This window comes from Dipodomys ordii, unplaced genomic scaffold (assembly GCF_000151885.1).
Source record: "Dipodomys ordii isolate 6190 unplaced genomic scaffold, Dord_2.0 Scaffold71, whole genome shotgun sequence".
Lineage (NCBI taxonomy): Eukaryota > Metazoa > Chordata > Mammalia > Rodentia > Heteromyidae > Dipodomys > Dipodomys ordii.
In genome coordinates, this window is record NW_012267287.1 from 3833044 (window position 1) to 3847050 (window position 14007).

Sequence of the window (14007 nt, forward strand, 5' to 3'; positions counted from 1 at the left end):
GGCTGCGAGCTCTACAGAGCACGGGTTGGACTATGGGGGGGGGCTGTATGAATCGGTTCTGTGCTAGAGGTCATTTTATGAGGACAGTTGCCTCTGGAAGGATTCTGTGAGGTGTAAATTATGCAGTCACCCCCGCCCCCCGCCAGCAAGCAAGCTGCTAATGAATTCAGCACTGCAGGTTGATTAGCCTGCCCGAAGCGAAGGGAACAGACACACAGGAAGGCTCCCTGCCCTGCAGACGCCTGTCTGCGGTGAGCAGTTGCCGGGAGAGGATTGGCTGTGCTCTTGTTTTAAAAATTCTGGTTTTAAAGGCTGGCCAGAACCTGTTTCTATTCCTTCTGGAAGCCTCCTGGCAGTCTGGGCTGGGGACATTGCCCAGGGATGGTGACAGAGCAGGGGCTTGTGGTGATGGCAGCCGAGGGGACTCGGCACCCGGGTAAGAGTCAGGACTCTGGGAAAGCAGAACCAACAGTGCCGGCATGTGGAGACTCAAGAGAAACCAGCAACGATGTGATCACAGAGGCTGGAAGTCCCAGCGTCTGCACTCCATGAGCTGGAATTATGCCATTGGGAAAACCCGGTGGTACAGAGCAGCCCAAGTCAGAAGCTCCCCTGGGAAGCCAGGGACCCCTGATGCCAATCCCAGTCCAGGGCAGGGGCCCATGGGAGAGGCCAGAAGCAAGGGCCCAGCTCCTCTTCCCTCTGCCTTTCTGTTCTACTTGGGATCCTAGCGAGCTGGCTGCCTGTGTTCCTGGGCTACCTTGGGCATTTGCAGTTGCTGAGACACAGCACCACAGCCTGGCTAAATGATAAACTAGGGATGGTTACTTGGCTCGTGGTTTGAGCGTGAGAGGCTGTGTCTGTTGAGAGCCGTTTGCCACATCAGAGCACATCCGGAGGCATCGATTCACTTCCGGAGGCATCGAATCACTTGACAGAGTGGGAAAGAGAGGCCCACGCCCCTCCAGGGCCACGCACCCCTCTAAGCCCCATGCTCTGACAGCAGTGTGAATCACCTCTTGAATTTGGTGTGCCAGTCTTACTGGAAGTTCCGTGTCAGCGTGAGTTCCTCAGATACCTGCCGACCCAGCAGGAGAACATCTGTGTACGTTCCCTCGTTGTTGGGGTCTGTCCTGTGTCAAGGACGCCCTGGAACTGTCACAGGCCATTCCCAGGTCCGCTCCTCCTGGCACCAGCTCCTGAGCCCGCACCTCCTCTCGGAAAGTTCTCTGCTCCCTGTCCCTTTCCGTGTCACGTTCTCTCAGCACTCTTGTCCTGACACATCTGTCCCGGGCTGAGCTTTCTCCGTCCATCTCCGTAGACAGCCACTCACTTGCTGCTATTCCAGTTATGTCTGAGTTGCTCCTCCTCCTCCTGAAGAGGAAGCGATTTCAGATTCACACTGAACGAATATGGAGATACTCAGCATGGCCACCGGCACCTGGAAGGTGGGTGGAGCCTGTGGTCACTCGCTTTGTGTCTTTCCCTGTAGGGCGGGATACTTGGATGACGATCAGATGGAGCTGCTGCTGGAACGGGCCCAGACAGAAGTCTTTTCTATAAAGCAGAAATTGGAGAATGACTTGAAGCAGGAAAAGAAAAAGCTCCGCCAAAAGCTAATAATTAAGAGAAGGCGAGAGCTGTTGCAGAAGGTACGGAGGCCGCTGTGCTGGTGACCCCTTCGGTGGCCCTGGCCATGTGTGCGCCGAGCGGCCGCCATTGCTGTCAGCACATGAGGACACTCGGGCAGGCATCGCCAGGGACGTCTGTGGCTGACGGCTAGAGACTTCGTGGGAAGCTGTGGGCTCCTCTGCCTCCACGCGGTAGAGGGTCGCGGTTCCTGTCAGCTTGGGCAAAGGAGAGGAGTCTGGTCCCAGTGACTAAGGACGATGCTGGCGCTTACTGAGTGCTTACTAGCACTGCGCGCAGTATATGCATTAGCTGCTTTGAGCTGTTTCACTGGCCCTCTGTGGAGATTATATCATTTGTTCCTTTTGGATTTAAAAGTGACTGCACTAAAGCACAGAGAGCTGAAGAATACAGTGAAAGCTGGGCTCTGGTGGCCACGCCTGTAGTTGTAGCTACTTAGGAGACTGAGATCTGAAGATCACAGTTTAAAGCTAGCCCAGGCAGGAAAATCTGTGAGACTTTTATCTCCAAATAACAACCCCAAATCACCTCCGCCCCCCACAAAAAAAGCAGAAATGGAGTGCTGGTTCAAGTGGGAGAGTGCTAGCCCTGAGTGAAAAAGCTAAGGGACAGCATGTCAGCTCTTGAACTCAAGGCCCAGAACTAGAACACACACACACACACACACACACACACACACACACACACAGCGGTCAAAGGCAATCTCTGGTATGCGGTAAGCTGCATCCTCCTCTACACCCCTCCGCTGTCTGTCAGCCTTGACCGAGACGTGGTCACCTGGCATCAGGCAGAGTTCACTCTTGGGGCTTGGAGGAGGCCCAGGAAGCCTTAGCAGAGCATCTGCAGCCTAAGCGAGCCCCGAGGACAAAGGCCAAGGGTGCGTTTGACGCCGTCCGAGGCAATGTGCACACCACGGAACGCCGTGAGGCGGTGGTGTCTTGTTCAGGTTGAGCGCTCGGCCCGAGAGTGCTGTGTGGCTGGGAGCCGCGGGAAACCTTGAGGCCGGAGCGTACAGGGGCTGGGCAGAGCTGGAGGGGATCTGCCTGGACCAGCCCGCGCCAGGGCACGCGGCATGCCAGGCTGAGTCCCCTTCCCTCTGTGGCTGCTGTGGGGGAAAGAGACACCAGGGCTGCGATTGGGAGCTGCCGATCCTTCTGTGTCCCCTGGAATGAGTCTCCCAGCGTCTTCCGCGGGGCTGAGCCTGCTGAGCCCCGACGGACTGACTAATGCCCTCTCAACCCCCTGCAGTACAAGGAGCAGCGCAAGGAGCAGATGGGCCTGGGCGTGGCCTCCCGAGCCCCGGAGGACCCCGGCCAGTACCTGCGCAGGTGGAGGGGCGTGATGGCGGAGCAGAGCGCCGCCCTGGAGGAGCTGCAGGAGCACCTGGACCGCGCGGCCCTCGATGAGCTCCAGGCCCTCACCCTGTCGCTGTCCGACAAGGCCACGGAGGAGCTGCGGCGTCTGCAGAGCTCCGCCATGACGCAGGAGCTGCTCAAGCGCAGCGTGCCCTGGCTCTTCCTGCAGCAGATCCTGGAGGAGCACGGGCGGGAGGCGGAGGCCCGGGCCTCGCAGCTGGAGGCCGAGGAGAGGGAGCGAGGCCAGGAGGGCATGAAGGGCGTGAAGCAGAGGCTGCAGCACGACACGCCGGAGGCCTCCACGCAGGAGCAGGCCGAGCTGCGGCGCTGGGGGCACTTGGTCTTCACGTGAGTGGCCCACCCTCTGCCGAGGAGGGAGGCCGGGAGAGGGGCACAGCCGGGCGCGGATGGGTCCACGCGTGGCTTAGTTACACGCGCCCAGAGCCAACAGGCCTCCCAGTCACCACAGGGCCGTGCGAGGAGGCGTCGCAGCGACCCGGGCAGGCGGCTGGTGAGGAACTGTGGGCACTGCCACTGGCTTGTCTGAAAAACACTGAGCTCTCGGGGACTCGAACCTGCTGCTCAGGGTTGAGCCGGGGATACGCCTGGCCCCTCTGAACCCTGAGCAGTGGGGAGGGGACCTGCGAGGAGAATGTTCCAGGCCCTCCTGACATCACTGATGTCCAGGCATGAGATGGAGAGGGCACAGCCCACGGGCCTCGTGCGCCTCTCCATGCTTGGCGCCATCACTCTAGTCACCCTGGCTCTAGTCACGGTCCCATCCTGAACCGTGTGACCACATACTGCTGGCTGTACCCCTGCGACACTGACCAGAAACTAACAGACAGGCGGCAGCGTGTGTGTGTGTGTGCACGCGTGTCTGTGCATGTGTGTATGTGTGTATGTGCGTGCGTGTGTATGCGCATGTGTGTGCGTGCATGAGTGTGTGTGCGTGTGCATGCGTGTGCATGTGTGTGCGTGCACGCACATGTGTGCATGTGTGTATGTGTGCGTGTGTATGTGCATGTGTGAGTGCATGTATGTGTGTGTATGTGTGCATGTGTGTATGTGAGTGTGTGTATGTGTGTGTATGTTTGCACGCACATGTGTGCGTGTGTGTGTGTGCGTGTGTGAGGGTGTGTATGTGAGTGTGTATGTGTGCGTGTGTGTATGTGTGTGCACGCACATGTGGGCATGTGTGTATGTGTGTGCATGTGTGTGAGTGTGTATGTGAGTGTGTGTGTGTGTGTGTGTGTATACTGGGGCTTGAATTTAGAGGCCTCACACTTGCTTCTGGGCTCACAGATGGCACTTTACCACATGAGCCATGCCTCTAGCCCTCCAGTTAATTGGATATGGAGTCATGCAGACTTTTCTGCTTGGGCTGGCCTGGAACCTCATGCCTCCAAACCTCAGCCTCTCGACAAACTGGGATTGCAGGGGTAAGCCACAGTGCTTGGCTTGCACAGGTGTTTTGTGTGTGTGTGGGGGGGGGGGAGGTCATGGGACTTGAACTCTGGGCCTGGGCACTGTCTCTCAGCTCTTCAGCTCAAGGCGCTAGTGCTCTACCATTTGAGCCACAGCCACAGTCTTCTGGTGGTTAATTGGAGGTAAGAGTCTCACGGACTTTCCTGCCCAGGCTGGCTTTGAACCACCATCCTCAGATCTGAGCCTCCTGAGTAGCCAGGATGACAGGTATGAGCCACGGGCACCTGGTGCACAGGATGTTTTTAAAAGGTGCCAGGGCACACCAGAGGCCACGGCGGTGGGGCTGTTCTGAGGGGTGCCTGCCACTTTCCCAGGTACCTGCCAGTTCTTCAGGGCCTGCTTCAGAGTGGCCTGGCCCAGGAGAGGAGGCTTTAGTGACCCAACAGAGATCCACAAGGCTTGCACTGCTTGACCGAGGCAGTACATGAGCTCAGAAACTAGCCAGTGCCGAATGAGACACAGGCAACATAGACCAAAAGGCCCGGGTGTAAGTTCTAGTGTTGCCTGCTGTGTTGAGGGTAGGGAAGTTGCTTAACCATTCTGGGCTTCACCTGAAGGATCAAAACACGAAGAAAAAGTTCGTGTGTGTGTGTGTGTGTGTGTGTGTGTGTGTGTCTTCAGTTTGCTGGGTGGTGCCTTCCTCAGGGAAGTTACGCAGGTTGTGGTCAGCTTGCTGGTTCAGTGCCCCTTCCCTGGGTCCTGGGAAGCAGGTCAGCGGATACTGGGTGTGTCCACAGAGTGGCCTCATCTTGATTTGCGTTGAGTGGCCTCCTGCTCCGTCCCTTCTTTCTCTTTTGTGAGCCTGGCTTCATTTATTTCCCCTGTCTTTGTGACCAGGGAAACAAAGCAGTTCTCCCTGAACCAGTGAAAATCCGATCCTAACTGCCCCTTCCACCGCTAGTTCGCCTTGGCTGAGCCCAGTCTGCGTCCAGCCCTGCCGCACCCCTCCGGCAGTGGCTGCCGGCTCTTCCCAGCGTTTAGCTACGGCCTGGTGGCGTTTCTTACTGTGACATCATTTTCTTCGCCATCATTGGCTCCATTTTGCGGCTGCATCTCTAAAGCCACTGCTGAGTGAACCATCCAGCAGGAAACAAGGGGCCTCTCCTGGCTAGCAGAAAACTATAATTTTGAGCTACGGTCTCTCTTCCTGCCCAGCACATGCCAGCACTGTGATGCTCTTATTCTCTGCCCTCCATACCCGGTTCCTGCTCACAGGATGTTATTTATCAGGCTTTGCTGGACAGGGCTTTGTTGTCGTGTGTGTTTTTCTAAGACTGTGATGCTAGGTTAGAGTCGAGATCAGGAGGGCGGGCAGCCTCTCTCCAGAAGGGTACACACAGGCCCTGAGATCTCAGCTCCAAGGTGGGCTTGTGCCCAGGGTGGCAGACATTAGGTGTTCAAGAAACGCTTGTGGACGAAGTGCCCGGATGAGGAGCTGTCGCTTCTGCACAGACTTAGAAGGCCAGCCTGCCCACGCCGGCCCAGCCCACCGCGGCGCTTTCTCTCGCTCCCCCGGCAGGAAGCTGCGCGGCGCGGCCTTCGCCGTGTCTGAGGAGGAGCTGTTCAGGCTGCGGCAGGAGGCCCACAGCAGCTTCGCCCAGATGGATCGTAGCCTGGCACTGCCCAAAATCCGGGCTCGAGTGCTGCAGCAGCGATTCCAGACAGCCTGGCGAGAAGCAGAGTTCCTGAAACTGGACCAGGCCCTGTCTGCCCCCGAGCTGCAGGTAGAAGGGACACACGGGGGCCAGGCTGCCCCCACCCCACCTGCTGACCCCGTGGGGCACCGTGCATCCACCAGCTCGGGGCTCCCCCCCCCCCAGCCATGCTGGCGTCTGGGTGTCCTGCAAACCTCCCGCAGTGGCTGTCAGCAGTGTGAACACAGCTGCGCCACCCCAGCTCACAACCACGCTCCGCTCTTTCCCCAAGCACGGGGGAGACGGTGCCCAAGACGGCGCCCGCCCCTGCCCACTGGCGCAGGCGCGGCCAGTGACCCGTTCAGGGCATACCAGGCCCCCTGTGATGCAGAGAGGAAGGGTCTCGTCTCAGCTGACGTGGGTGCGAAGCGCGGGGTCTCACACAGAGTCTCCGGGGCTCTGAGTGACAGCTGCCTAACTGAGCACCTGCTGTGTGCCTCCGGGCAGAGTGCAGTTTGTCCCCAGCCAGCCCCACGCAGCTGCCCTGGCTGAGGCCACCGCCTCGCGCCCTGTCCCGGCCCTTGCTCCCCTCAGGCTGCCCAAAGAGCCCTTCAGAGTGCTGAGCATCCCAGCCGCCATCTCAGATGTCACCGGGGAAGCTGACTGCAGACTTTTGAACTTTCCTCTTCCCACCACACACTGTGCTTGGAACTTTCCCCTTCCCTGTGACATGCTTGCTAGTCTGGTCTCGGCTCCACCTTGGGTGCTCTTCTAAGCCCACGTCCAGCATTCTTTGTTGAGAGGCCTCGAAGCTGAGCTTGTGCAAGGGAAACAGACATTTTCTACCCTCTTGGCTGGAGGCAGTTTTGCTGTCTGAGATGCGCGCACTTCCTTGGGGGTGGGGAGACCCCGGGCGGTGTGGATGGCTCGTGACTGTCTTCACACACACAGCTTGTCCTCTGACCTCTCTACCCACAGTCCAAGGCCAGAAAGCCACGGTCTAAGAACAAAAGCAAGGCAGACCTTCTGAAGAAATGCATCGAAGACAAGATCCGCCTCTTTGAGGAGCAGGGCCCTGAAGACCTGGGAGAGAAGGTGAGTGCTGTGTGTCCAATGCCTCAGCCGACTGCCAGCCACTGGCTCCAGGGCTGGGCTCCGTCTCCACCCTTGCGCTGCTCCCAGAAACTCCCCCTCCTCCCTGTGCCCCTGCCCCTCCCCAAGCCTGCCTCCACCCCTCAGGCTCTGCTTCACCCCCCGCACTGCCTCTGTGGGCCATGGCGGCTGCCAGGTGCATGCCTGATTCTGTCTCAGGCATCTGCATCTGTCCTCTCCCGTCCAGCAACCTTTCTGTCTTGCACATCCTGTACCTCCCTTCCTTCCCTCCCTCCTTCCCTCCCTTCCTTCCCTCCCTCCTTCCTGTTTCCTCCCTTCCTTCTCTCCCTCCCTCTTTATTTTCCTTCCTTCCTCCCTCCCTCCCTCCCCTCCTTCCTTCCTGTTTCCTTCCTTCCTTTTCTTTTCATGCTAATGCTGAGGCTTTGAACTCAGTGTTTCTCCCTTAGCTTTTTTACTCAAGGTTGGTGATCTACCACTTGAGCCACAGCTCCCCTGCTCTTTTTTTCCCCCCTCTTAACAGGAGATAAGCTCTCACAGACTTTTCTGCCTAGGCTGGCTTTGATCTGAGATCCTCATTTCTCAGCCTCCTGGTCAGTCAGGATTACAGGTGTGAGCCGCCAGCCGCTGGTCCGTCAGGAGGGCAGGTGTGAGCCGCCAGGCGCTGCTTCTCATCCCCATTTCATGCTTGGTGTTGTGTTGGGGCTTCACATGCCCCTCGGGGCTCCGTCCTGTGTCCCTCTCTCTTCCTGGAGTTTACCGTCTTATTGTGACTGGGATAAGCAGCTGCTGACCTTCGGCTGCCTTTGAGTGTTGGCTTTGACCTCCAGTGTCCTCTCTTCCAAGAAGCCATCCCTAAAGACGTCCGAGGCCTGACCCAGACTCATGCTCCTCGCAGCTCAGCTCCTGAGTGCTGGGATTGCAGGCATGCGCCACCGTGCCCCGCGCTCTCTCTGTGCAGACCCCTGCTGTATGAACTTAGGACACAGCTTTTTGTTGGTGAGCCCAGTGAGCCTGAGGAATGTTCTGGGCTCCTCCTCCCTGTGTTGCAGTGAGCTGGTTGTGGGCTCACGGGATCTTCCTTCTCTCGAGCGTCCCAGTTCCCTGCTGCCTGTCTTCCATGTCTGAAATCACTGGACTCTGTTTTAGCTGGGGTGGGAGCTGCCGGCACAGGAGACACCGTCTTTGTCTTTCTTTCTCCATTGTGACCTGGAATGGAAACTTCCAACCTATCCTTTTGTCATAGGTCTCCTCAGTGGGAGAAAAAAGTAATTGTGGCCATTTTTGGACTTGGTGGAGACTTTCTATGTAGTTTTAACAAGCTCCTCGCCCGTCTTCAGAAAAGCCAACTCTTTTCTGATTGGCTTACCAGGAGCCTGGAGGCTGCCTCAAGGAACTCTGGGAAAGTGGGCGGGACTGAGACCCGTGGACAACCCCAGGGGCTCTGGTCCTTTAGGACCGGTCGGGCCCTCTGCTGGGCACTGTAGCTCATCTTCTCTATCTGGCTCTGGTGTCTTATTTGAGCTCTGTTCCTTCTGCTCATTTCTGGGAAGTGAAGGTCAGGCCCCTGTTGGCGCCGGTTCACAAGGAGCAGTCCGTCGGGTCCCTCCCAGGACACAGTCTGTTCCAGGGCAGTGCCCAACTGGCAGTCCATTGCTTCAGTGTCTGGGCCCATCAGTCACAAGGCAGACATGCTGTGACTCCTGTTCTTCATGTTGGGAAGTGAATCTGTCTATTATTTACCACCCATCTGGTTATCTATCTATGTATCTGCCACCCATCTAGCTATCAATCATCTATCATCTTATCAATCATCATCTATCATCGATCTACCTTTCTTCATCTTTTGCTGCTCTTAGCACTGACACTTTTGAAGATTCCCCACCTCGCTTCGCGCAGCCCTCATTGCTGTTCGCGGCAGGACAGCCCTGCTTAGGATGTGTAGCCTGAAGCGATTTGCCCCCCTGGATGAAGAGACCATTTCGGTTGTTGTCAGCACCTGAATATTTCACACAGGCTGGAACCTCTGTGTAGACCCCGCTGTCCGTGTTGAGGTGGATGGGGCAGCTCATGATTGTCCCTGGGTCCCAGGTGACGGGAGGGAGGCTCAGCAGTGTGGCCAGGCTGGTGCTAGCCAGGTCTATGTAAGCCGCAGGGCCAAGCCTGTGCCCTGTGGCTGTCTGTTTGATGGGCCCGTCTTCTGGCGCTTGTCCTACTGTGGTGGCAGCCGACACACAAACTCCTCGTCAGTATTCTCCAGGAGTCCGGGACGATGGGTGAACAGGACAGGGTCACGTGTGCCACTAGCAGCCATTGTTTCTGGTCTCGTTTGAGTGATCTTGCTCGGTCCGGATAGCACGCCTCTCCCCATCTCCACTCCCCAGCCACTGTTCATTCTTGGCTGCCAGCTTTCCTGTGGTGCGGGCCTGCAGAGTTCACGAGCCACCCCGCCGCCTGCGTGGGAGGATCACTGGTTCCGGCTGTGCGCTGTCAGCCGTGCGCCCCGCGGTGCTCCCGCAGCCGCCGCCATGATGAGCTCGGTGGCTGGTACTGGTTGGGGCTGCTGGCAGGCTGCTCTGACTCACTGGAGCATGAGAGGAAGTGCGCATGTTTAGGTGGCCTAGCCTTGCAACAAAGCTGGAAGAGAAGGCAGATGGGAAGCCCCTTGCGGGCAGGGGAGAGCCTCCTGCTGCTTCTCCTCAAGCCTGCCGTACCTCTAGCTTATCTCCTGGGGCAGCCTCTGCCTGTTCGTCTCCCTCAACAATACCCAGAATTCCTTTATTTGCTTTTGTCCCGGGGATGAAACCCAGGACCTTGCTGATGCTCGGCAGGAGCTCTAACCACTGAGCCACATCCCCAGCAGATCCTCGGCTTCTCATCCTAATCCCTACATCCACCTTCCAACCGCAGATGATTACCTGGGTTTCTTTGGATGGTTTGAGTTCTTTTCTATATTTGAATTTTTTTCCCTATATCATCTATTTAAGAAGTGTGACTTTTCATCTTTATAAGTCCCTTCCTCTCCTTCCCTCCCCTTCCCCCCTTCCCTTCCCTTCATCTCCCCTCCCTTCCCTCCCTCTCCCTCCCTCTCCCCTCTCCCTCCCTCTCTCCCTCTCTTTCTCTCTTCTTTCTTTCTCTCTCTCTCTTTTTCTTTCTTTCTTTCTTTCTCTCTTTCTTTTTCTTTCTTTCTTTCTTTGGCTTGAACTCAGGACCTAGATGCTGTCCTTGAGATTCTTTGTGCTCAAGACTAGTGCTCTACCACTTGAGCCACATTGCCACTTCTGGTTTGGGAATGGTTCGTTGGAGATAAGAGTCTCACAAGGACTTTTCTGCCTGGTCTGGCTTCGAACTGTGATCCTCAGCTCTCAGCCTTCTGAGTAGCTAGGATGACAGCCCTGAGCCACTGGTGCCCGGCAGCTTTCTCATTTGTCTTTAGTTTCTTTCAGGGTTCATGTTCTTTATATTTACCAATGTCATTCCACTTCTTGACAGTTGACTAGAAATTCTAGCAAGACCATGGCCCTCTCTTTGAAGCTATCTGTGCCTCTGGCATGTTCCCACTGGCCATCGCTGCCTGTACCTCAACAGCCACCATCGAGCCGCGCTGCCGGTTCTCTTCCTCCCCTCTCTGTGGATTTGTTCTTTGGTTTTTTTTTTTTTTTAAAAAACATATCTTCTGTGTCATGGGAAGGGACACTTGGAAGAAGTAATACTTTGAACTTTTGTTAAGATTGAAATGTATTTATTCTGCCTTCAGACTTGACAGATCATCTGACAGACTAGGAAATTTTCTGGTTTTTGGTGAAAAATTCCTCCTCTTTAATCTCTCTTTCTAGAAAGGCAGTTGCTTAGGTGTTGATATCTGTTTCTTTACTGTTTTCCTCTTCCATCATTTTGCTTTACTTATGAGAGACAGCCTACATTTTAGCTCATATTTCATTCATGTTTTTATTTTTTAGCTAAATTTTTGTTTGTTTTCTTTTTTTTCTTCGGTCGGTTGTGGGGCTTGAACTCTGGGCGTGGGCGCTGTCCCTCAGCTCTTCAGCACAAGGCTAGTGCTCTACCACTTGAGCCACAGCGCCACCTCTGGTTTTCTGTTGGTTTTTTTTTTTTTTTTTGGGTCCGGTCATGGGGCCTGAACCCTGGGCCGGGGCGCTGTCCTCAGCTCTTCAGCTCAAGGCTAGCGCTCTACCACTTGAGCGCCACTTCCGGCTTTTTTCTTTTTGCTTATGTGGTGCTGAGGAATCGAACCCAGGGCCTCATGCATGCAAGGCAATCGCTCTACCACTGAGCTACCTTCCTAGCCCCTTTCTGGTGGTTTTTGTTGGTGATAAGAAATCTCATTGACTTTCCTGCCCAGGCTGGCTTTGAACCACGATCCTCAGATCTCGGCCTCCTGGGTAGCTGGGATGACAGGTGTGAGCACCGGCGCCCGGCTTGTTACTACTTTTGTTTCCCATCTCGCTCCCTCATTTCTTTCAGCCTTAAAGAAAACAGATGCTTCTTTTTAGTCTGTCTTTTCATTAGCAATTGCCCGCATTAATGTTTGTGCACAGCATGCATATGTTACATGATCACAAAGCAACCATTTAAAAAGGCAGGAGAAAAAAACTCAATATTGCAACCCAGTATTATGTTTTAATTATTATCTCAAGTAGCTGTACCGTGGCGGAGCCATTAAACAAAGCGGTTTATGAATACAATGCTTCCTGGTCACCCTTCAGCACTGCCCCTTTGACCTGCTCCTTCCCTTACTTTTCTTCGTTTTATGGCATGTAACTGCACTCTCCCCCACTCCCCCTGCTCATTCGTTTACTCCTCTCCCCTACGTCCCCCTCCCCCCCCCCCCCCCCCCCCCCCCCCCCCCCCCCCCCCCCCGCCTTGCATGTACTCATTTCCTGGTGCTGATCTTGTTGGGCTTTGAAAAAGTCTTTTAAAAATATCACACTGTTTGAATTCTATTTTACTTCAGTTAATTCACGTGTAGCCACTTGCATACCACCCAGGGTGTTAACTTGCAGATGTGCAGGCTCATTCTAGCTACTTCAGATGAGGGGCACCCTGCAACCTTTGTCTCTCTGAATCTGGCTTCACTTAATATCATTTTTTCCGTCTTTCCATTTCTTTACAAATGGTGAAAACTCATTCTTCTAATGGATGTGTAACATTCCATTGTGTATATGTACCACATTTTCTTGAACCATTCATCCATTGAAGGGAATCTTTTTTTTGAGCAATTCAAAGTTATTCAATTGAATTACTACTACTACTAAGATTATAACAAAGTAAGAATAGAGGCAGCTCCAGGTTATTAATTATTAGATGCTGTCTAGACGCAGGACATTGTACTCAGTGGTCTGTGCTGTTTTGTTGTTCCCCTTTTCCAGGAAAAAGTGAGACTCAGCTAGTTCTTAAAGTCACATGCAAGAGATAACAGACCAACTTTAAACAAAGTATATCAGCAAAACCCATGCTGAGTACTCTAAAGCACTGCCCTTCATTTGTATGAAGTATTTTCACTGGATTATGGAGACTGTAGGAGGTAATCTCTTTCCAAGAATAGAAAGGAATTTCCTGCCTTTAAGACTGAAGCACTAATGATGTCTCTTTAGCAAAACTATTTCCTTAAACCAATTGTAAGGAAATATTTTGAGTCCTGTGTTTCGAGTTTCAGGTTTTAGCACCAAATGTAGTGAATTATTTTAAGTACCAGGAGTTTGAAGGAAGAAAAGATCAGAAAGACGAACTCATGGGCCAACAGGTTTATTGGACTGAGTCTGAGAAGGGTATTCATTCTTCAGTTCAGCTGGACAAGAAATGGCACGTCTCCCTTATACTAAGGTCTCTTTACTAGGCAGCAGGAGTGAGGTGGGGCAGAGGTGGGGTGGACAGACGGGAGCTGGCGAAGGGGCTTTTTGTGTAGAGCTGGAACCTTGAGTTTCAGGAAAGGACATTTTTAAGGCCTCAGGTCATGGTCTGGCCCTCAGGTCACAGGTTACCTCTCTTACAGCCGCAGGGTGTGGTGCGGGGAGGGGGGGGAGGGGAGGGGAGATGGTTCGGTGTTGTCAGCAGCAAGGTGGCATTTTTCAGGCTGTGGCTATCAAGAGGGGAGGGGAATGTTTCCATTGAAGTCATGTTCTTCACCAGGATTAATCCAGCCCACTTTTTCTCCACCCACCCACGTTCTCCTCATGAAAGATGGAAGAGTCTCCACACTCTCCATCGCCCTACTTACTCTGGACCTCTTTAAACCCATCCAGCAGATGAGAACCAACACCCAGAGTGTGTCCTGCTAGCCTTTCTCTCCCAGTGTTTGGATGATGCACAACTCTCTCTTTTTATTTTTTATTTTGGTTGGTCGTGGGGATTGAACTTTGGGCCTGGGCACTGTCCCTGCGCTCTTCAGATCATGTCGAGTACTCTACCGCTTGAGCCACAGTGTCACTTTGGTTTTCTGGTGGTTACTTGGAGATTAGAGTCTCACGGACTTTCCTGCCTGGGCTGGTGTTGAACCACAATCCTCGGATCTCAGCCTCCTGAGTAGCTAGGATGACAGGCGTGAGCCACCGGCGCCCAGCGGATGCACAACTCTTGATGTGACATGGCCCCCTCTCCCCTCCTGCCCTTCTTCCCATGTGGAGGGACCTGACCTCTGACCTCCTGGGCTCTCTCCATCCTGTCCAAGCAAGGTGTTGGTGCTTGGTGAGACTGAAGAGCTCAGTCCACCTCAGCTCCCTCCTGTCTCTCAGGAGCCAGGCTTGCTGACGGGG

General features: G+C 54.6%; 1 protein-coding gene across 2 annotated transcripts in view; it reads left to right on the forward strand.

Moving 5' to 3' along the window:
- Nucleotides 1-14007, forward strand: part of Evc2 (Ellis van Creveld syndrome 2) — a 53716-nt gene that overhangs the window by 24752 nt on the left and 14957 nt on the right. For both annotated transcript variants that reach the window (XM_013023957.1, XM_013023959.1), the window contains exons 12-15: nucleotides 1493-1652; nucleotides 2899-3353; nucleotides 6013-6217; nucleotides 7106-7222. In XM_013023957.1, coding sequence (XP_012879411.1) covers nucleotides 1493-1652; nucleotides 2899-3353; nucleotides 6013-6217; nucleotides 7106-7222 — 937 coding nt within the window. The remainder of the gene's footprint in view (nucleotides 1-1492; nucleotides 1653-2898; nucleotides 3354-6012; nucleotides 6218-7105; nucleotides 7223-14007) is intronic.